The 22,660-nt window shown below is 57.0% G+C and overlaps 3 protein-coding genes across 8 annotated transcripts in view; 1 reads left to right on the top strand and 2 right to left on the bottom strand.

Annotated features, from left to right (window-relative positions):
- Positions 1-22,660, bottom strand: part of USP28 (ubiquitin specific peptidase 28) — a 176,141-nt gene that overhangs the window by 61,248 nt on the left and 92,233 nt on the right. The window lies entirely within an intron of this gene.
- Positions 1-22,660, top strand: part of RBM7 (RNA binding motif protein 7) — a 52,666-nt gene that overhangs the window by 1,669 nt on the left and 28,337 nt on the right. The window lies entirely within an intron of this gene.
- Positions 1-22,660, bottom strand: part of ZBTB16 (zinc finger and BTB domain containing 16) — a 62,245-nt gene that overhangs the window by 29,933 nt on the left and 9,652 nt on the right. For all 6 annotated transcript variants that reach the window (XR_012838740.1, XR_012838739.1, XM_075774416.1 and 3 more), the window contains exon 3: positions 5,363-5,460. Coding sequence is in view for 4 of the 6 variants with exons in the window: in XM_075774416.1 (XP_075630531.1) it covers positions 5,363-5,460 (98 nt within the window). In the remaining 2 variants the exon portion in view is untranslated. The remainder of the gene's footprint in view (positions 1-5,362; positions 5,461-22,660) is intronic.

Below are 22,660 nucleotides of genomic sequence, written 5' to 3'. Positions count from 1 at the left end.
AGCATCACCCTGGTACGCATCCCCGTGAGCATCCCCACGAGCATCACCCTGGTGCGCATCCCCGTGAGCATCCCCACGAGAATCACCCTGGTGCGCATCCCCGTGAGCATCACCCCGGTGCGCATCCTCAGTGAGCATCACCCCGGTGCGCATCCTCAGTGAGCATCACCCCGGTGCGCATCCCATTGAGCATCCCCACGAGCATCACCCCGGTGCGCACCCCCAGCGAGCATCCCCGTGAGCTCAGCTTGCTAAACCACCATTTTTCCAGCGCCCGTGTGCCCATCCCCAGCTGCGAGGTGAAACTTTTCAAGGGGCCAAGAGGCACTCCGAAACGCAAACTGCAGGCCAGGAAAAAAAAAAAATATATGGAGAAAAGGAGAAGAGAAGAGCTGCGAGCATCCATCCTCTAGAGGATAGAGGAGGAGGAGGATGGGAAATCGGTGATTTCCCGTGGCCCCGTGAGGAGGAGGGCGGTGGGGGAGGACGGGCCAACGGCGGCAACGCCCCGGTCCTTCCCCACCACAGTTTCGGCACGACGGCCCCGCCGGTACGATGCGACAGCTATTCTCCTCCCTCCCTCCCCCGGCACAGAGGATTAGTGAAAATTTGGGATTATATATTATTAACAGGCTGTAATTGGCAAGAAGGTGGAGGGGGGAAGGGGGGAGAAATATGGATTAAAAAAAAATTGCCAAGTAAATTTATGCACTGTCGTCGCTTTACTACCTAATTAATTCAGTAATTTCAAAAACAATTTTATTTATGTTCCATTTACCACATCAAAAGTGCAAAGAAAAAAAAAGCACCAAACCACAGTGATGCTAAAATAATACCTCAAGGCATCTATTTTTAATCAGGGAAAAAAAAAGAAAAAAAAAGAAAAGGAGAAAAAAAAAACCCCAAGAAGAGCCAGCCCTGCTTTCTATACAATCTCTGTCGGGCAGACCACCAACTCGGGAGAGCGAAGCAGCCGAGCCCTCCGCGAGTGCCTTCCTGGCTGCCGAAAACAGAGCTTGTCAAAAAAAAAAAAAAAAAAAACAAATCCATAATGGCCTGAGGCTCCTCTCCAATCTATTTTCTGCTCAGCTGGTTTTAAATGAAGTTATTATGAGTCATTAAAACACCCGCAAGCCTGTGGAAGTCAGCCAATTACAATTTTAAATTTAGCCTGTTCTCTACCCCATTCTCTTGTTTTCTTCTTTTGCCCACATCAAGCCGCTTTTTGATTTTTATTATTGCTGTTATCATTATTATTATTATTATTATTTCCCTTCTCCCCTGTTTCACCCAAGTGGAAGAGACAGTCGTGAAAATCTCTGCGCGAAAAAGAAAATATATCGGAGAAACCCAAGAAGGGCCAAAAAAAAAAAAAAGCAAAAAAAAAAAAAGCCAGAGCTGCAGAGCAGGCTGGGGTTTAGAGAGACAAACGGCTTTGCCTCCCTTTTTTTTTCCCCCCAAAGTGCCATCAAAAGGCAATAATTGAATATAAGGAAAAAAAAAAGCCAGGGGCAGGCTTTAGAAGGTAAGGAGGGACACGGACACCAGCCGAAGCCGGCAGATCGGATGAGCCCACGCCGCTTCACCATCACCCACCCGGTGCGGAGGGAGGGGGGGCAACACCGGGGGGGTTCGGTGGTTCTCCCGGCCGAGCGAGCCCGGACCCCGGGCGGCCCTCGCGGGAAGGATGCTGCCAGAGCATCACACCGGCCGCACCGGAGAGGATTGGAAAAGCACCTGCAATGACGGAGCGGGGGCTCGGGCGACGGGGTGGGGGGCAGAGCCACCGCCAACGTTGGCGCCCAACCTTTGCCAGCCGGCGCCACCAACTCCCGCGCCACACGGCGGCGGGCAGAGCGGGGGGCGTTTTCATATTAAACAAAAAATAAAAAAATAATAATAATTTTAAAAAAAAAAATTTCCAGATTTTTAGCTCAGGAGCTAAAACCAGGCAGGTTCTTACGTAATTCCCCCTTTTCCTCCACCCTGCGAGCGCTGCTCTCTCCGGCAGCCTCCTCTCGGCGGGGGAAAAAAACCGACAGACCCCATCCAAAGCCCCGGCAGCCCCGCACGGCGAGCGAGCGAGCACGGAGCGTACTGCACAGCCCATAAAACTCCAAACAGCCTCCAGACACTCCTGCAATCGTCCTCCATCAAAACACTTTGTCTTGCATACAGAAATGCGGCGGGGCGCCGTACGGAATACCAAATCAGCCCGTGACGGTGCGGGGAGGCGGCTCCTTGGCAACCGGGGGGGGGGGGGGCTTCGCAGCCGCGACGCTCGACAGGAAACAAAATCTGTCAAGCCTGTTGGGCAAATGATAAACATTAGCGGTATCAAATAAAAAAAACAAGCAAAAAACCAAAAAAAACCCACCAAAAAAAAAAAACCAATCCAACTCCTGCGCCAAAGCCGCGTAAATGGGTAGCGGTAGCGCGGGGAGGGATGGGGAAGGATGGGGGGGTCTCGCCCCATTTACACCCCCCCCCCCCAAACCTAGAGAGGGGGGTGTCCAGCACCGCGACCTCGGGGGAACTTCGGGAAGTTTCCCCCACCCAGCAGCAAGCCGGGGGAAACGGGCGGGCGGCGATGGCCACGTACATTTCGGCGGCGATAACGCAGATGGACGCGCGCCGGATGCGCTCAGTACGGGGAGCGCCTCGGTCCGCACCCCACCTTCAATAACGGGGGGGGGTGGGGGGTGGAAGAGGGGAGCGGGGAGAGGCGGCAGGTGAAAAATAAATATATTTCATCAGGTAAGGGGGCTTGGGGGGGTGGAAAGCGGCTGGCTTGGACCCAGCAGCCGGGTGCAGGAACGCGGCCAGAACAGGAGCTCAAAAGCAAACCGTATTCTTCTGGTCTCAGCTCAGGCTCTCGAGGCAGAGAGGACGGGGAGAGGAGGGGGGGCCGAGAGAAATGTATTTTTCATCAGCCAGTGTATAATTTATAAACAGCATTAAACAGTTTTTGTTTTCTTTCTTCCTCTCCCCCGTGTGCGCGGCTTGGCCGGCAGTCAAGCCTGCATTAATTTCTGCTGTGGGTACAGTGTGTTCTTGGATGCACATCTGCGGATGATCATAAACGCGGGAACGCTGGCAGAACATCCAGACCTGCCGGCAGGCCGCTGACATCACCCGGGACCGAGCGCGGGACGCCGGCCAGCCGGGGGGTGCGGAGGCGTCCCCGGGGAGCCGCCGCGGGTACCGGCCGGGGGACGAGGGGACCGGGGACGCCGTGGCCCCCACCCTGCCCATCCCACCGCCCAACGGGACCCGGGTGCTTTCTCCTCTCCCCTCCCCGCAGCGATGCGTTTGGGTGGGGGGGAAAGCCCCCCCCCCCCCGATTCCCCCCCCTGCGGCCAGCGGGGCAGGGGGCTGGGGGGAGTGCTGCCTGCATCCCGCCCGCCACCATCCTCGCACGTAGGAGAGGGCTTTGCACGGCATTAAGGGCTGCATATCGGAGCGTAAACATTTGGCCGGGTATTTACCTTACACCTGCGAGGCTGCTGCGATAACACCGCCCAGCACCCGCGGGGTCACGGGGGCACCCCAAACCCCCGAGGGCCGGTCTCCAATTTGGTCCTGAATTTAAACACACCTTTACCCATCGGGTATCTCCCGTAAACACTCGTTTAGGGAACCGGGAGATGCCCGCCTCCGTTAAACCCAGAGTTCGCTGCCTTCAGCATCGAGGGTTGCTGGGGGGTGGGCGGGGGGTTACCGGGGGTGCACAAGCTGACCCACGGGGCAGACTCCCAATTAAACACATCGCCCATCAGCGCGGGGGCAAGCCGCCTTCGGAGCACCGCCGCGCCGAAAGCAAGCCCTCGCACCGCCGTTCCGGCACAACCTCGCTTCATCCCGGGTTGGCGGACGGGGGGGGAGGCGAGGGGAGAGGTGCAAAGGTCTCCTGCTTTAATAAATAACAGCGCTGGAATTCGCGGTGGCTGTTTGCGAGCGCAGGGCAGAGATCTCCCCGCCCCCCGCCCTTGCTGGATTTAAAAAAAAAAAAAAAATTAAAAAAAAATAAAAAAAATAAATTAATCCTGCGCGATGAGAAGCTTGGCTCGGCGTTCACTGTACATACTGTACCCACAAAGCTGGCCGCCCGCCAGGGACGGGCCGCGAGCCAAAGCGACCATAACAAACACGAGCCGCGTGCGCCAGCGCCGGGCGGGGGGGGGGAAGAACCAGCATCCCGCGCCCCAGCGCTGGGGAGAGGGGGATCAGCATCCTGCACCCCAGCACCAGGCGGGGGGACAGCAGCATCCCGCACCCCAGTGTCGGGGGGGACCTGCATCCCGGGTACCACCATCATCCTGCATCCCAGTGTCGGGGTGGGGGGGAGACGTTGGCATCCCAGGAACCAGCCCCAGCAACCCGCCGGTACCCGTGCCGAAAAGCGGTGGGGTGGGGATGAGGTTCGGGGCCAGCCCCGAAAAGCAGAACCTGCCGCTGGGCCAGGAGGGGCGCGGGGAAGGCAGCCCCACGCCGCCCCCCCGGCTACCGGCAAAGCGCGTGTCTGCCCCATGCCCCTCAGCCTGGATGAGGGGCAGTGGGGAGGAAAAAAAATAGGAGAACAGGGGGAAAAAATTAGATAAAAAGGTATTAAAACCTTATAAAATAAATAGCTTCCTTGCAAAGCTACCTGCAAGCGCAGCTGTGGCACCTGCCACCCCAAGTGATTTGTCCTCAAGGCAGCGGGACGAGGACTCTCACCTGCATTCAAGCAAAGGAGTCCAGTGGCCGCCTACCTTTTTTTGGGATTTTTGTTGGTTTTTTTTTACATGACACCCCCCCCCCGGGCTGCATAAGGGGCTGCATGCCCAAGAGGAACATCAGCCTACATTGAGTTGCAGAGCACAAGTCTTCCCACCAGTGCAGCGTTCCAGCCCTTCCCTATCTATTTAATTAAAGGGCCTGCATCATGTGAACCTGCTAGTTAGATTCATTAGGCAGAGAACGCCTAATTCTGCGGCAGCTTTGCTAATGAAACCGTGGCGGGCACGCGTACGTGAGGGACACGGTACTGGGACCCAAGCGGAAGCGAAGGCGATGCTCACGCTACGAACGGTGCTGGACAACGGGCAGCCGTGCAGTTTGTTATTCCAAGCTGCTTATCCCAGAAAATATTTCCCCGATTAAGGAATTGAAAACAAACTCCAAAAAAGAAAATTTAAATAAATCAAATTACTGGACACCAGGAGAACAAGTTTGCAACGTGCTGCCCTGGGAAGGGTACAGCCGGCTCCGCACGCGTCTCCTCTGGACGAGCCCCGTGAGCCCCGTGGCCGCAGCATCTCTGGGTGGGCACGGGCAGCATCCCCCCCCCCCGCCCCCGAGCATCCCTCTCGCAACCCACCTGAGTGAGCCAGTAAGTGCATTCGCAGCCGCAAACTGTCCAGGAACCGCTTCCCGCACAGCTCGCATCCGTAAGTCTTCATCCCGCTGTGCAGCTTCCTAGGGGAGAACGGAGAAGGGGTTGGTTAGTCCTCCTGCCCATGCAGGGGGGGGAAAAGGTCACCTGAAATAACGCCGGGAAACGTCCCGAAGTTTCACGCAACCTGCGCAGTCGGTTCCGGTTCGAGAAGCCCTAAAGGAATGGAACGGACGGGCGGGAACATGTGATGCCCCGGGACCGATGGGGTGACCTCCTCCTGTTTAACGTTTGCTATCTTCGCTATAGTTGGATTCTTTTAATAAACCCCGTAAACCCGAGCTCTACCGTTAACGCAAAGCGTGTGTTGGCAACCCCCTTCCCTATGCACCGGGCCCTTTTGAAAAAGGTACCATGCTCCAAAAAAGTACAAAAATTAAGAGGTCATTTGTACACATTTCTAACCAAATCCCAATTTCCATCCCAATTCGGCACGATGCAAATCACAAGCAAAAACCCTAACCACCAGCTAGCAAACAGGAAACATGCCACTCACCATTTCCTGGCACCGCGAGGCACAAACTCAGCTACGCCCGGCCGGCATTGCACAACCTCCCGACTGCGGCCGCAGAGCCGCATCGCCCATCCCGCCGAGGGCCCGAGCATCCGTCCCGGGGAGGCAGGGGTGGGGCTCGGGTACCGGTCGCAGCATCTCTCCCCCGTGCCATCGCGGGCAGCGGATGCCGGGCTCGGCCAACGGTGGCCAAACCCGCGTTGTTTCCCCCTCTTTGCCACGGGGAGGTCGACGCTCCCGTCTTTGGGTAGCGGGAGCTGCCCGCCGGATGAAACGACCTTTAACAGACGGCGTATCTCTCTCTCACTCCCCGAGCCGTCGTTGCCGCCCATGGGCGACCCCTCCCAAACCCATTCCCCCACGCCTCAGAGGAGCATCCCAAGGCTCGCCCCCCCCCAAACTGCCACTGCTGCTCCAAGCACACCGGTGCCGGGGCGGGGGACACACACACACCACGCATCGCCCGAAACGGGTGCTCGCGGCTTTATTTCACCACGTCAGCTGGTGATCAACGGATGCTTTCGCGAAGCGACCCGGCTCTGCGCTCGAGGGCAGCGTCGGTAAGCCCCCTCCCCAAGTCACAAACGCGTCCAGGCGAGCGTGCCGGCTGCCGCCCGCAAGCCGCACCTCGGTGAACGCAAGCCGTCCGCACCGACAGCCGGGGAGGGCTCGCGACAGGAGCACGTGCAAAGTTTCAAAATCGGATGCCGTAAACAGAGAAGTATTTGTACGCGTTTGAGGAGAAAGGCTGCGTGCCGACCTCTGATCGCATCCACCATCTATCATTGCTCTGCAATGAGACGAGCATATTTTTATTGCCTTGTTGCCAAAGACAAAACAGAAACGGTCTTGTCCGGGGCTGGATGCTGAACCCTCCTCCCTCTGCTGCTCCCGCGGGAGGGCTCAGCCCCGGCCCCGGCTGTTGCTCCACCGAGCCCGAGCATCCCTCGCAGCTGCGGAGAGCCTGGAGCCCCAAAACTTCCCCCTGCCCCGTGGCACGCAGGGTCCAACTCCGGCGCAAAGCATCCCGCCCCGCGTCCCGCTTTTTTGTGGGGATGCCGAACGGCAGCACCGGACCGCAGAGGGGACCCCACGATGCTCGGTGGCGAGTGAACGCGGCGGAGCAGGAAGGGAGCGGAGAGGAAAAGAGCAAGAGTTGGTCTCAACTCTCAACTTTGCTGTATAATGTAATTATTAATCAGGCTTGTCCTAAATTCACTGTGTCATAGCGGAGGATTAAGAGTCACGCACGAATTCAGGCCAAGGAGGTTTACAATCCAAAGGGTTTATCCGCTGCGCAAAAATAAATAAAGCGCCAACCTCCCGACAGACTTCTGCTGCCAAGAAGTCAGCTAAATAAGTGACAACCTTCTCGTTCTGCGTTTTTAATTAGGGACGCGCCTGTCACGCTTCCCCGGCTCGGGCTGAGCTCGCTTCCGTGCCCAACGCCGGGTTTAAACCGCTTCGTGAGGGAGAGCGCATCCTCCTCTGTGCCAGCGTCGCAGCACTCGCCCCTCTTTGAGGCTCGAATGCCTTTTCGGCGAATTACAGCGCGATCGGTTAATTAGTTCAAGTAAAACTTGGAATCTCTTTTTTTTTTTTTTTTTTTTTTTAAAGCGGGGCAGAGGCAAAAGAAAAGGGCACGCTTCCTTTCTCTGCATCGCCCAAGCCTACGGAAAGAATGGCAAAACCAACCATGCTCCCAGCCTGGATCCCCAAAAGCCGGGGTGACCCGGGTCAGATTCAAATCACCCGAGTACGGCAATTTATTCTCGCCCCCCCCCCCCCCCCCCGTAAGGGCCGGAGAACCGTTATGAGCCGCATAACCTCCTCGTTGTTCTAAGGTGCCCGGCGAGTAATTTCTTTGCGATACCTCTACCGACAAATTTCAGCGGCGACAAAAGTTTTCCATTCCGGCGCCTGCCTATAGGACGATCTTATCGCTCGCCATCTCGCACGGTCCCTTTCAACAAGGTCTTAAAGCGCTTTATCTGCTCGCTTTCCCGGTAGCGAAATATGATTGAAACGTTCTATTTCTGCTCGCCGGATTAAGGGGACGTTGCAAAACTGCAACAGAAACCTGGCAGATGTAAGCGAGGTATTACGGCTGCTCAGGCTGTTAAGATCTGAGGGGAAAGATCGATATGTGCTTCTAAAGTTGTCAGGGCGGGGGGGGGCAAAGAAGTTAAGGATGTTAAAACGCCTAAAACCACACCGCTTCTCGGCGACGCTGCCGCGAAGGCATGCGCGGGGCTTGATTATTTTGAATCCAGCGCTGGAATTACACCCCGCATGCTCCCCGTCTCCTGCGAGGTCCCCTACGAGCGACTCGGCCGAGGAGATGCTCGTGGGGCGGAGAGCAGCGGCAGCCGGGAAAAAGCGCCTTCTTGCTTTTAAAAGAGGGTTTCTCTCTCCGCAATTCCTGCTCCACGCGACGCTCGAGGCACACGGAGACGCGAAGCCGGCCGGGATAGCGCAAGATAACGCCGCCGGAGGATGCTCCGGTGCGGATGTTTGCCGGGGCGGCGAGGATGCTTATGGTGGGGCATCCCGGGGCCGGGACCCAGCCCCAACACGGAGATTTGGCGAGTCCGGCTGGGACATAAACCGACCGTGGGGCGATACCCGCACCGCCCCTCCCCGCTCCCCACCTTAGCGCCGGCAAACAAAAGCTGGGCGGGAGGCTGGCCCCCCTCACAAGCTGCCGGTAATTAAAAAGGCCTGTAAACGCCCCGCAAAAAGCACTTCAAAGGGACGGCGACTCCAGCGAGACCGCGCGGTGTAAAAAATTATGAGTTTTCCCCACAGGGTGCTTTGTGTGAAAAGGCCGGGATCGGTGGCAAACGCTCGGCGGAGCATCCCCGGGGCGGGATGCGGGGGGGCTCAGCGGAGCATCCCCCCCCTGGGGGGGGACGGGACGTGGGTACCGGTGCCCCACCGCAAGCAAACTCCCGTTCCGCCCGCCTAAAAACCTGCGCACAAACCAGCCCTCTGCTATTTTTATTTAAGGGTCTCTGGCTGCCCGGCCCCTCCCCATCGCCCCTTTTTAGCGATGCGGGGAGAAGAGCCCCCTCTCCCCTCCGCGCCGAGCGAGACGCGTGGCTTTTGGCCGTTTGATTACCTTTAAGTGTATATTTTCCCCCTCAAACAGAGTGAACGCAACGGTTAGGAAATTTGACAGAAAACTATTCCGAGCCATTTATTGCCTTAATGCGCACCTTTGTCCAACAGGCAGTTTTGACAGGAGCGATAAATTCCAAATTTATGTCAACAGAGCATATGTTGAACACCTCATTTCTGAGCTAAAGCGGCATGCTGCCCCATAAATCACCCTTCTGTTTGAAATGAAAGTAGATTACGGGCCCGTGTTATTGAGCAGTTAGAGCCATAGTCGTATAAATCAGAACTTTTAACTCCAGGCGATCCGTTCTGCAATTAACTAAAGGGCACTTTGTCATCTCCGGGCTGGGGCGCAGCTTGGCAGGGCGACCGGCTACCGGGGAAAGGCCAAAAAAAAAAAAACCCAACACCCAACCCAAAAAAACACCCCACCCCACCCCAAAAAACCCCAAACCCCTTTTTATTGCTGAGGAAAGGCTCGAGCGCGGCGGAGTTTTTCGCTCGATACCTGTTGAAGCGGCGAAGGGCGAGGGGGCGGGTTGCCACCCGCGGGAGCGGCGGCGCTATAAAAAGATTCAGACGCTAAGTATTTCCTTTCCTATAAAATATTCATTGCCGCGCGCAAGAGCCAGGGAGCAGAAACCTCAAGCGGTCCTAACTTTGTGCCGCAGCAATAACAGAGTTTTATAGGAGCCTTCTGATTTTATTTATACCGGGCTGTAGCTGCGGTACCCCGTCGCAGGGGCAGCTGCCGGCCGGTACGCGCGATGTGATGCTCGGCACCGGTGCACCCCAGTGCAACCAAGTTGAATAATTCCCCCCCCCCAAAAAAAAACCCCACCCCGATCCCCGCCACCCGATTTCCACCCGCGCCTCCCTTGTCCCGAGTAAATCGATATGAAAATCGATTCATCCCCTGATCTATTTTATCAAGATAGAGGCGGCGGTGCCACATCTCATCTGCAGCGGGGATCTCGCCAAAAGCCAAGGTCAGCGGGCAGCAAGCCGCCTGCGAAAAAGCCGCCGTTATACATCCTCCGATAAGAGTTTTACATCCGACGCGGTTATTTACGACGCTCGGTGACATCGGGCCGGCCGCGGGACGTGGTGCTGGGGAGGCTCGGCTCCTTGCACAGCCACCGCTCTTGCCCTCATCTCCCAGCCCCGAGGATTAAAATAGCAGGGAGAGCTATTAAGGGCACGCGGAAGGGGGAAGGGAGCAGAAACCTTCCTTTCCGTTTAATAAATTAAGAAGGGGGGGAATAAATAACAAACCGCCCTCAAAACCACCCCTGCTCCTAAAAAAAAAAAAAATAAAATAAAATAAATAAATTAAATAAACCTTACGGGAGCTGGAAACGAAGATTTTACTATTTCTGAACTTTTAAACAAGTAAAAGGGAGGGGGGGGGAGGGGATAGCTATCAACAGAGAGCACTAAACCTCCCTGCCCGTACAATATTTCTATTCACCGTGAGCTAATTCACGAGCTCTACCCAGACGCCGTGCCCTGACATCGTCTCACCAGGACGCCAGCGCTTCCCCTCTCCCAAACAGCCGAGGAAAGGATCCCTCCCGCTTTACCCCACCCTTGCGCAAAAGGCGAGCGCAAAAATGCCAAAAGCGCGCTTTAAAATCTTTCTTGACGCCCTGCCCGCAAACAAACGCTGCGAAAGGGCAGCGACTCTCCCAAATTTACCAGCGTCTCCCACCAGGAATGGCGCCCACGGGCTGGGAAAAGTGGGACTGGCCACAGCAAATAGGGCAGCACATAGATTATTATTATTTTTTTTTAAAATTTATTCCAGTGCCCTGGGTTCAGACCGGCATTATTTGCTCAATAATCATTATTGCGTGGGATTTCCCAGGTCGGAGCCTTATCCCTGCCAGCGCTCCCCTTGCACATCCACAGGGCGCGTGCCCGATGGGAAGCGGTCGGATTTATCTTGGGTGGTGGGGAAACGCCTCCCACCGCTCGAGACCGATGGAAAAAGCTCCAAACTTTCACGCTCCCATCAGCGGGCCGGAGCGCGGGCACCAAGGGGTTAACTCACCACCAACATGCGCGCGGCCCCAGCTTAGAATAACCAGCGCTAATTCAGCCGTCCAAAAAAAAAAAAAAACATCATCATCCCCATTCTTCGGGCATCTGGTGACACTGACGTACCGAATGCGAAGAGAAGAGCGTTTGCTTCCCTGGGTGGCGTTGACCCCGCGGGGCCGCGCTTGGCATCGCACCCACCGCGCTGAGCAAAGATGACATGGGTGTCAGAGGCGTCAAGCAGAGCACCAGGGGAGCTTATTCTTAAAAATAATACAGAATTTTGACAGAAAAGCAAAGTGACCTTAGCGCCGAGTACATCTGCTGCCGCCGCAGCGGCACGATTACGCAGATGTTTTGATTCCTAATTCAGAAATAATAAGTGGTTCACGGATTCCAAGTTTAAAAATATATTCCATCATCTGGTTTCCTTAGCAGCACGTGCACCGTTGGAGAACCAGCACCGGTCCACGGACGGCAAAATGCCGGCCTCGGCCACTCGCTCCTTCCTCCTCACCCCGAGGGGTGGTTGGGGCGCGGGGAAAGCGTCGGGGCCGCGTCGTCCCGGTGCTCCCCAGGGACGAGAGAGATGACAAAAGTCCCCGGGGAGGCGAAAGCGGGGAGATCCAAGAGGATGCCGGGGCAAAGAACTGCTTAAACTGAGGCAGGAATTTCAGGGGAGGGGGGTCCATTCATTCGTTTTTGTATTTATTTATTATTTATTTCAAATTTCCACCCTCCGCAATGATGAGGGCTGGACGTGGGTCAGAAGCCGGGTGGTACCCACGGGGCTGCCCCCGCAGAGGGATGAGCTGGGACGAGCGTGGGAGCCGCATCCCGGTGCCGAGCTCCTCCTCAGGGAGCGGGGCGCATCCCCGCATCCCCCTCCGCTGACTTGACGCTCGGTTCTCTTTTCCCGGCGAGTTTTGCACGGCACCCTCTTCTCCCCCAAGTCCCAGTCCCGCTTCTCCCGCCCCGTGCCCGCACGTGTTTCGACGCCAGCCCTGCCGGGAATGGGCACAAATTACAGGCAAACGTTGTCTTTCCAGCGAGCGGCCCAGATCCCGAGGAGTTTTATAAGGTAATCAAATATGCAAGAGATTCAACAAACTAATTTCAAGCACACACCTGGGGTCCTCTGATAATGTCGGTTGCGCCTATACAGCGCAAGGATTAAAATTTCATAGAGTCATGATTTCATCAGTCGCTAAACTACAAAGGATTAATTAACAGCCGGGGAAGAGCTCGTGGCTTGGAAATATGGTCTTAAGGAAAATATCTATCTCCGCTCTCCAGATGTCAGCCCACAGACGAATAAAGTGCTTTGATGAAAACGCTTCCTTAGCGCTAGCGACTCCAAAACGTCGTGTTTTTGCGGCTAGAATTAAGGAAGCCCAACTCCCACCCGCAGCCACCCGGCGCAGCGTGCCCTCCCGGGGGGGCGGGGGGGAAGGCTGGTTTCGGCTGCAGGCTCCCAGGACGCGATCATTGGGAGTTTAGGAAGGATGCTAAAAGGGGACGCGGCTGACGCCATCATGAACTTTCCCACCCTCCGTGCCTCAAGGACGAAGGCTAGCGCCTGCCGAAATCTCCCCGCGTTTCTCTACAGGAGCCGTTTGCAGGTCGGGGACAGGGTGGGGGGGACCAAGGCACGACGCTTGCCTCTGTGGAAAGCCCTGCCAAGCGCCGGGTGCCGAAGCTCTTGCACGCACACGTGCCCCGTGGCACGCACGATGCGCCCGTGGCACGCACCGAAAGCGGGCGACGGCTGCAGCGTCAGCGTGCGAGCGTAGAGCGGCAGCGGGTGTCGTGTGTGTGTCGTCGTCGTCGTCCCCCCCCCCGGCTCCTTCCCGGGGAAGATGAATTAGGGAGCTGTCAGCGAGGGACAGCCGCAGCAGTTGTGTTGCTGTAAAGGGGCAGTGGAAGTGTCTTTGATTAATGAAACCGCGAGACTCGGCTGTTACGCAGCCCGTCTTCGGCAGGGAGATGCCCTCAGACAGGCTGAAACCCCCCCCGGATCTGCGAGGATTTCCCCGGAAAGCCTTCTCCCAGCTGCAGCCGCGTCCCCTCCCGACCCCCCACCTTGGTCCGGGTCCGCACCGCTTCCTCAGGAGCTCCTGGGGCTGACGAAGGACTAATTATTTCCAATCAGAAGCCGGGAGATGAACATTACACATCTCATCGAGCCAGTAAATTAACGTATCTGCACCGTGCCGGGCTTCGGTGAGAGCCCGGGGCACGGAGGGGGTGGCGAGAGGAGTGGCTCGGAGGTGCCGCAGCCCCGGCACGGCTGGGTTTTCGTCCGGTATCAGCGTCAATAAGCGGCATCCAGCCGGGGAGCATCGCGGAGGGTCCCCGTGCCGGGGGCGTATGGGCGCTGCCGCCACCGGTGCAAGGCTGCGTGTTGGTGCGACAGCAACCGGCGCCCCAAAACCCCCAAAGGTGCCAGCCGTTCCCCCCCCGGCCCCGGCAAACGCACGAGCGAGAAACGCATTGCAGTGTTGGCAGAACCAGAAGTGCCAGGTGGAAATGGGTCTTCCCCCCTGGAAAACGCCCTCCCAGGATGCTCCGAGGACGGCAAAGACCAGGATCCCCCGGAACACGGGGACAGCCATCCCGGAGAAGGACGCGTGCTTTCACCCAGGCTGCTTGTGCGAAACTGCCCGGTTTTCCACCCAAGCTCCCGAGGTGGAGATGCAAAGCGCTGGTTATCGGCAGGAGCCGCGACTGCTAAAAACAAGGGAGGGGTGCAAGCAGCTTGGGGGAGAACGGAGCGCTTTGGGAGGGGGGCATGAGACGGGCAACTTTCTCCTTTATTTTTTCACTTTCCCCATCGGTTTGAACGCCGGTGCGTTAATAGGGAGAGCGCTGCCTTCAGCTGCGGCGTAATTAGTTTTGCTCAGCCTGCAACGTGTTTTGCTGAAAAAAATAAATAAATACCTCCTGGGCGAGCCAAGTTACGAGCGGGACGCCAGCCCTGACCGCACGCTCCGCGCTCCCCCCCGCCCCCCCACCTCCACCCCGGCCAAAAGTACGCGGCGTCCCGAACCCAAAAGCCCGGGCGTTGCTGAGCTGTCCTGGCAATTCGGGACCTCCCCAAGGAGCCTTGCTGACGATTAACTAATTTATGAGCAGCCCTGCACACCACAACACGCACCCTCCCCACCGCCCCCCCCAACGCGCACAACAGGTTCCATGCAAATTCGGGAGCTTTTAAATTATACCGTTAATGAAAGCAAATAAAGGCAGTTAAAAGGCAATTTGCTCAATTGGTGTTAATATTTAAGCACAGCGTGTGTAAAAAAACAGGATCGCAGAGTTCGGTTTTTCCACCAGAAAACTTTTGGACCCTGTTTTTGCACAGAACGGGCCGAGCGCGCCCGGCGAACGCCGTGCGGGGTGTTGGGTCTCCAAGCCCCTCGGCAGCGGCCAGCGAGGCTTTTTACTACGGAAACGTCCCAAATCCACCCTGGCAGCCCCCCCCGCCTCACCCCGATAGCCAGTGAGACCGGCAATTCCTCCTCCGAAACAAAAACCCGAACGGGTTGGGAACGCGGTGGCAAAGAGCAAAAAGCGAGGAGGAAATCGCCGGCCGGCCCAAACTACGGCGTCCCTGCTGAGCACGCCGCGCGTCACCCTTTGCCGCACGGGGATGTGGCGTCGCGCCCGGGGGTGCCCTAACGGTCACCGATTCTACCAGGAGAAGAAGGGTAACAGGGATGCGGCATCAAGCCAAGGAGGGCAGAAAAAGCCATCTTCGTTTTTTTTCCCCTTCGTCGGTGGAGAAAGCAGAGTTTTTACATGACGCAACACAAAGGCAAGGACGCAGCTAAAGCTACGCCACCGCTCCTCCGGTTTCTAAAGCGCAATTACGACCGGCAGAACCGCGGCTAACGCTTGGCCCTCAATTAAGCCCGACTCTTGGCGATGCCCCGTTTGGCGGGTTATGATGCTCTCGCATAAATTCGCTTTCAAAACAGGAGCCGCCGGTGAATGAGACCTCGATTTCTAATGGTTGGAAATATTTTGTACACTCTGCTGCTCCCTCTGTACCCCTTTGTCGGGGCCGAGGTCTGCAGGCTAAAGCGGGTACCAAAAGACCATCTGTAGCTCCCGTCTTTACAGAGAAGTTTAAATAGGGGGATGAATGAGCGCAGGAATTAATGAATGATAAAGCCGTATGGTCTCAGTCAGCCTCCTACGCCTGGATGTGGTATTCAAACCCTCCCAGCCTTCTGCCACAAAGAGAGGTTTCTAAGCTACAAAAAAAAAAGGGGGGGGGGGGAAGGTTGGTGTGCGTGCAGGTTTTTAACAACAACCCCAGCAACTCGCCTCAAAGTTCCCACCAGGTTTCCCCACTCCAGCCCGGGGGAAAGACACACGTTAATGCAGAAGGGAGGGAAAAACGTTAGGGGCTTTTTTTTCCCCCCCAAAAGGTAAAAAAAGAGAACCCCAAGGCTAACGTGGGTTTGAGGAACACCCGCAGAAAGGAAACCTGTGTGCCGGTGCCGCGGAAAAGCGAACCCCCCCCCACACCCCGTCCCTCCGCCGCTGCAGCGTGGCATCCCCGGCACCCGTGCCGTCCACGGGAGAGAAGATGCTACATCTCCCAGTGCCATTGGCGAGGCGCTAACAGGTGACGCCCCGGGGAAAGACGAGGACATAGAGGATGGAATCGCCGGCGTTGGGCTCCCACCAGCCCCGAAATGCTAACGGGGTGAACCCAGGATGAAATGCCCCAAATCTTTCCGATTCCTGGTTTGGTGTGGGGATCATTTCTCCCCAAAATAACCCGCAAGAGGCTAAGGAAGCACGGCACAATACTGGAACGCTACTTGTATTTTAAGAGCCGTCATGTGTAAAGCATTAGCGTTTTTGAAATTGCGTTCTCAAGTTAATTAAATGGACAATCTTTTATACATAAAAAGTGAAAGCAAGCAATTAAAAGCTAGGCGAAGAGAAAGCGCCTTTTCGGCGTTGGGCGTTACCCCGCCACACTCACTCCTCCCAACCCGAGCATCTCGAGGGAGCTGCTGTCCGGGGATGCCGGTACCGGCACCCGGCGAGGCGGTTTGCATCACATCCCAAGTTTCCCTCCGGGATCCGGCACCGCGACACCCCGCGCTCGGGCGATGCGCTGAACCGTCGTCCCGTGGGTCCCTGTTCCACGGAAACCATAGGCGCTCAACTCACGGATTTCCTACGTGTAGGGACGTTTACTGGCCGGCGATGGCGTGGAAACCCGCAGTAGTTATCTTCTTTGCTGCGGTTAAAGCGCCGACCTTCAGGTTTTAGGCAGGAGGTAAAGTTCGTTATCGATCGGACCCACCGTAATCTGTTTATAATTACTATTATCTCCGAGTTAATCTTGCAAGAGGTCAACAGTTTTACAAAAATCTTGCAAGCTGTGTCTTTTACCTCCCAACTTCATATCTGGGTCAAAAGGTCAATTACTGCAGCTCGCTAGCTCAAGATTTCAGGGGGAAAAAAAAAGAAAAAAAAAACACGCCAAAAAACCCCACAACGTACGCTCCCATCCCAAAGCCCCATCGGCAGGTGCCCGCCACCCTTGGCGAGGGCAAAGCGCCCAAACTCTTGGAGCATCCAGGCTCTGAAGTCAAGGGGAAGCAGGACGAGGGGTCGGGGCATCCGCCGCGCACCGGGATGCAGCCGATGGGTCCTCGGCATCGCGCCGGTGACCGCCCGGGCAATGCGGTCCCCGCAGCACCGGCACCGACCCCCTCCTGTAAAGCGCCGTGTGTTCAGGCAGCCGCCGTCCCTTCCCGGGCGCACGGAATGAGTACGTAAAGCTCCGGTACCTGCTGCGGGGAAGTGACAAATGGGAGCGAAGCAGAGACCTGCAGGGGGGCCGGGGAGAAGCCCCGAAGACGGATGAAGACGCGACCCGATCTCTCATCCTGCCAGCCTCCCCGCGCACCGTATCATCAAATATCATCGTTCGCGTCATTTGACGCCCCCCCCGCCGCCCCCCCGCCCCGACCTTGGGGACGGGATGCTGCTGGGCGGCTTTGGGCAGTGCCACCGTGTGACCCCACGCTCGGGGAGGGGTGTCCCCCCCCAAGGGGTGCTGCTGCACCCCCTCCTGCAAAAGCCGTCCGTGTTTCGGGAGGAGGTGAGCCCGCGAAGCGCAGCCCGGGCACGCGGAGCATTGCTCAAGTGCTCTGCAGGCAGGTGTCATAAACAAGCAGGCACATGGCAAACATATCGATTTCCCGGAGCTTATCGCGCAGCAACCGGTGCTCAGTTACCAGGCTACTTTAATATGTAATTTACTGCGAGAAGGGAGAGCGGGGCTGAAGGCGGCTGAGATATTTACCGTGGGACGGACGGGGAGGTTGAAGGTGCGCGCCGTGCTGCGGGCGAGCGGGAGGGGAGGTACGGCGGCTCTTGCCTCTAGCTGTCCTTACTATTTTCCAACTACGAAAAAAAGAAGAAAAAAAAAAAAAAAACCCCGCAAAAACCAAAACCCCTCGCCGCTACGGCGGAGTGTTTACACAGATGCTATTAATCTTCTTCCGCAACTGTTTACGCTATGAAAATATAGTCTCAGCTGCCCGGGCTCTCCGTCTCCTTAATTTAAATTCAGATGCTTAATTTCTGTCAAAACAGAGCCCACCGAAATTACCTCCATCCATTTCTGGTGCTCAACTCGCCTAGTCATCCGAGAGCGGGGAGGGAAGGGAAGGGAAGCCAGGCGGGAGAGCCTGGAAAAGAGGGGGAGAAGCTGCCTGCGGAAGACTTTTCTCCCAACACGGGACAAGCCACAAAAGCAAAGATCCCAGCTCTCCTACGCCTGGGTACCAACCCCGGACCGGCAAAACCCACGAGGGGGGAGAGGGGATGCTCGCCCCAACTCGGCCCCCCGATAGCTAACCTGGGAGGTGATCGCCCTCCCGGACGCGGGACGGCGTCCGACCCATGCCTTCGCCCCAATAGTCAGCCGCTGTCCGATAGTTGCCATTAAAAAAAATAATCCTCTTTATACAGTGCCTCTCTGTAGATCTTTTGGAATTTACAAGATAAATACTGGTAATTGGATTCTTATCTTCTTCGAATCCAATTCTAAGGCAATTCTGTGTAAAGGACACTAATTATAGCCCACGGGGGGAGAGGAAAGAAAAGGTAACCCATCGGTGAGAACGCACTCGAAACATTTAAAGGGGTACGGGACACCGAAAAGTTCAATAGATTTCAAATCTGCTCTTGTGAGAAGAACGATTTGCTGGGTGAAAACTCTTCTCCCGCTCCCTAGCACGTCCTTTTGGCGATCAGCTCAGAGCTGCGCCACAAATGCTGGCAGCCGGGTTTACATCTGGGGGCCAAGAGCCCCCCGCGTGGCTCTGGATGCCTGACAGCTCCCTGTTTACCGTCCCGAGGAGGAGGATGGCGGGGAGACCGCACCAGCCACCAGCACACGACACAGTCCGAGCATTACGGCACCTATAAAATAATAAAACCCCCACCCCGGGACGTGGAGCCAGGATGCGGCAAAAGATGACGCGGGGAGAATCAAAGGGAATCGGCAATCCCAACGGAGTTTTGTTTAACGAGCCCCGCCGAGGGCTGCAGCTCTACGGCGGCCAGTGGAAAAGCCCCCGCGCCCGGAGAGGGGCTGGTACCCAGAGCACGAGCAGCTGCGGCATCTCGACAGGCAAGAGCCGCGCCATTAGTTGTTGGGCTGAACAACCGGGACCGGCAAAGCTCATGATTTATTCATGCCGGGGGAGGGAGGAGAGATGCTGTTTCTAAACTGGCGGGAGGCTGGCGTTAACATCCATCCTTACCGTCCCTCTGATTATTTCTCGTTACGCAGTGACCGACGCCGGTGGCTAACTCGCCCCTGACCCCGGCGGCACGGGGCAGACGCCATACAAAAGGTGACCAAAACGTAATTGAAAATAGAAGTGCCGCAGACCCTGTTTGCAAGAAGCAAGAGCGATGGTACCCAGGGTACGACTGGCGCGCACCCACCCGAGGCGCATGGTAAATCAATGCTTTGCACATCAGGGATGGCCGGGCGGACCGGGGCCGCCGCTGCGCATCCAAGCCCGACCCGGCACCGGGAACCCAGACGCATCCTGTACCACAGACTCCGCGCGACGTTGCGGTGAGAGGGGAAAAAACCACCCCGGTTTGCTACAGCAGCTTTAAAAACAGCCTTCCCCCCCATACCCGCCCCCAAGATCGTGTATGCAAACATTTCCCGTTGCCCTGCTTCCATGATTCAGCAATTCAAGTCCCGGTAATAAAAAGCGTGGTAATCCGCACATTTGTGCGAAAGAATGGCAAATTCATGCCTTCAATGACTTTTGAGAGCTGCGCTATTAAGAAACGACGTTTTCCCTTTCTCGCGCTGAAGGGAAAACAGAGTTATTTAAGAATGGCAAAAGAATCAGCTCATTAGCTAATAACAGTGACAAAAATCCCACCACGGAAAAACGGCGCGGCTGCAGACCGATGCAAAAATTAAGCCAATATACGTAAAGAAGGGGAAAAAAACCCCCAGAAACCCAACCACGTCTGACCCAGAGAGGAGGTTACCCCGCACCAAAGCCCAGAGAGACCCGGCCGCACATTTGACACCGGGGACCAAAAACGCTCCATCCACGAGAGCACCGAGGATGCAAACCCCGCTCGTTGGCACGTCCATGCGAGAAGCCGCAGTGGGAGATCCCCAGCCTGGCCGTGTCTCCTGGTTTCGGCTGGGACGGAGTTAATTTTCTTCCTAGCAGCCGGTACGGCGCCGTGTTTTAGATTTCGGATGGAAATAACGCCGATAACACGGCCACGTTTGGTTGTTGCTAAGCAGTGTTTACAACCAAGTCAAGGACTTTTCAGGCCCCTGCCAGCGAGGAGGCACGCACGAGAAGCCGGGAGGGGACACGGCTGAGCCGGACCGGCCAAGGGATATTCCATACCGTATGACGTCACGCTCCGTATAGAACTGGGTGGGGGCAGGGGGGGAGTTGGCCACTCGGGAACTAGCTAGGCGGTGAGCGATTGCGCTGCGCATCGCTTGTTTTGTATATTCTTTTATCACCATCGTTATTATTATTATTACTCTCTTTCTTTCCGTCCTATTAACCTGTTTTTACCTCAACCCACAAGTTTTACTTCCCCCCCCCCCCCCCCCCCGCCGGATTCTCTGCCCCATCGTGAGCGGCTGCGCGGTTGTTTCAGCCGCCTGCCAGGTTAAACCGCGACACCCGTACGAACACAATGCAACGTGGGTTTCTTTTGAGCAGGAAGACAGTCCCCATCGCTCGCTCTAGGTCAGCGATCCTTATCAGCACCCACCAACTGCAGCGGCGGGGTGGGGGGGGGCACCAAACGTCCAAGCAAACAAAGCGGGCAGGGGAGGAGAGGAAAACAAACAAGCAAACAGGCTCCAGCGCACCGGTGCCCGCGGCCGCACGAGATGGCGTTGCGCGGCAGCGTTTGACGGCCCCCTCCCCAACGCACATGTCACCAGCGTCCGCTTCGTTCGCTTTTGCAATAGAGGTGCTGATTAGGGAGCTGCTTTCCACCTCCAGCTGGTTCCCCATCACCAGGGTCCCCTCTTTTCCCATCTTCTTCCGGACGGGCGCAGCTGGACCAGCCCCTCTCCCAACGGCGAGGTCCGACGCGAGCTCTCGGGCTGCTCTGGGGCAGCTCCCGCCCCGCTAAATAACGCGTCGGCCAGCCCTAACGAAGGCAAGGAAAGGATGATATACGTTTCTGGGCTGCTTTAAGTTACGTTTGGTTAGATGCCGAGGAAAGAGCCGCCTCCAGCTAAAGGGTTAGATAAGCCAGAAATCAATACGAGCGACTGCCTCTGCATCCCGAGATCCCAGCGCCCCTCCCCAGCTCCCGCGGCAGGGCTGTGGGCAGCCCCGGTGCTGCCCTGACTCAGCACCCCGCGGCTCGCCGGTGGCCCGGTTCCCACCGCGGCACCCGTTTCCCACGGCCCCTGCCCTACGCGCAAATCTTCCCCGCGGCCCCCAAATGTGCAAAGCTCAACCCCCTCCCCCCCCCACCCCGAAAAAACCCCAACAAAATGCTGCCCTTCGACCAGGGTGACGACGAACCGAAAGGCACAGCAAAGCCAGAACGGTGTTTCCCCTGTTCTCCTGAGAGCCAGAGGAGACAAGCACCCAGGAAACCAAAATAACAACTCCTTTTCACTTTTTTCCCCGCCGCGGGAAAGGGTTTTCCTCCCGTATTCCTGCCGGAGGGAAGGGGCGTTTCTGCCGGCTTCATCGCACGCCGCTGGTTCGCGTGCAAGGCAAGAGGGAGCCGGGCTCCGAGCATCCGCTGCCGGAGCTCCCGGTGAGATAGGGCAGATGCGGGGGACCTCCCCCCGCACCCCAAAAAAAAAAAAACCCCAAAAAACCGGTGAGGGCAGCGTGGGCAGAGCTGCCCGAAGAGGCTTTGCACGCTACAAGCTCCTCCGGCCACTGCTCTCGTTCGCAGAAGCGCGCTCTCCGCGCTTGGGACATTTTCTACGAACAGGGGGAAGGAAGAAAGAGAAGAGGAAATCACCGCGTTACTGGTAAAAATAGTAGAACGACGCCAGCAGGGAGGCACAGAGGGTTTCGGTTCTGAGCACCGCGCCGTTTCGCAGAAAGGGGCCCCGGCGCGCGAGCTCTGACCACCCCACGCCGGCGTGCACCGGGCTTGCCGCGTGCCGCCGGCGGAGGGGACCCGACCCCGGCACTGGCGACGCGCACGGCGCCATCGCCCGCGCCCTCCGGCCGACGCCACACGGGTAGAGGGGGGCGGGCGAGGGGCCGGCGAGGCACGGGCGTTGCACAATGCATGCACCTTATCTCTCCCACGCAAAGGCAGATCGTGTGTGTTGCGCAGCAGGCTGCGACCGCAGCCCGTGCCCAGCCGGAGATAAGATATCCGTCGCTCGCTGCGCCGGCAGCCCGAATTCGCGCGATTTGCGTGCGGTTTGCAGGGCGTCTCTCTGCACCGAGCGTCCCCTCGCTGCTTCCCCAGCGGTTCTGCCCCCCCAGGTAGCCCTTTCCTGGACCAACTCGAGCATCTCAGCCCAGAGCCGTGATACGCCCGAGCAACGAGGATGCCCAAGCTCGCAGCTGTCCCTGCTCCCGTGCCAGCCCCAGCAAACCCCCCAGAAGCCAAAAGACGACACCCAGTAAAATCTGGAAAGCGATGAGCCATCCCAAAAGCCTCGTGCTGCCACGCGTGCACGCTTCCAAGAAGACCGGCTGGGTTTTGGTTGGATTTTTTTTTTTTTAAACGTGCAGTCTGTGCCGCAGATAAATCGAATTTCTTAGAGTCGCAGCCTTCACGGGTTTAGTCTGTGCACGCCGAGATTAGTACAACCTGTCCCTAAATACCATAATAAAAAACATATAGTAAGCGCTTTGCCTTTATTTATGTCAGCGCTGGTTTCAAGGAGGATGAATCACACTTCCTCCTTAGCGCTCCTTTCTAATATGATTTACTATAAATAATGCGCGGAGAAGAGAACGAGGGAAGGTGACAAAGGGCAAAGCACAGGGAGAGCCCAGCCCCGTCCC

This window comes from Balearica regulorum, chromosome 23, assembly GCF_011004875.1.
Source record: "Balearica regulorum gibbericeps isolate bBalReg1 chromosome 23, bBalReg1.pri, whole genome shotgun sequence".
Classification (NCBI taxonomy): Eukaryota; Metazoa; Chordata; class Aves; order Gruiformes; family Gruidae; genus Balearica; species Balearica regulorum.
This window is presented reverse-complemented; position numbering and strand designations above follow the sequence as displayed.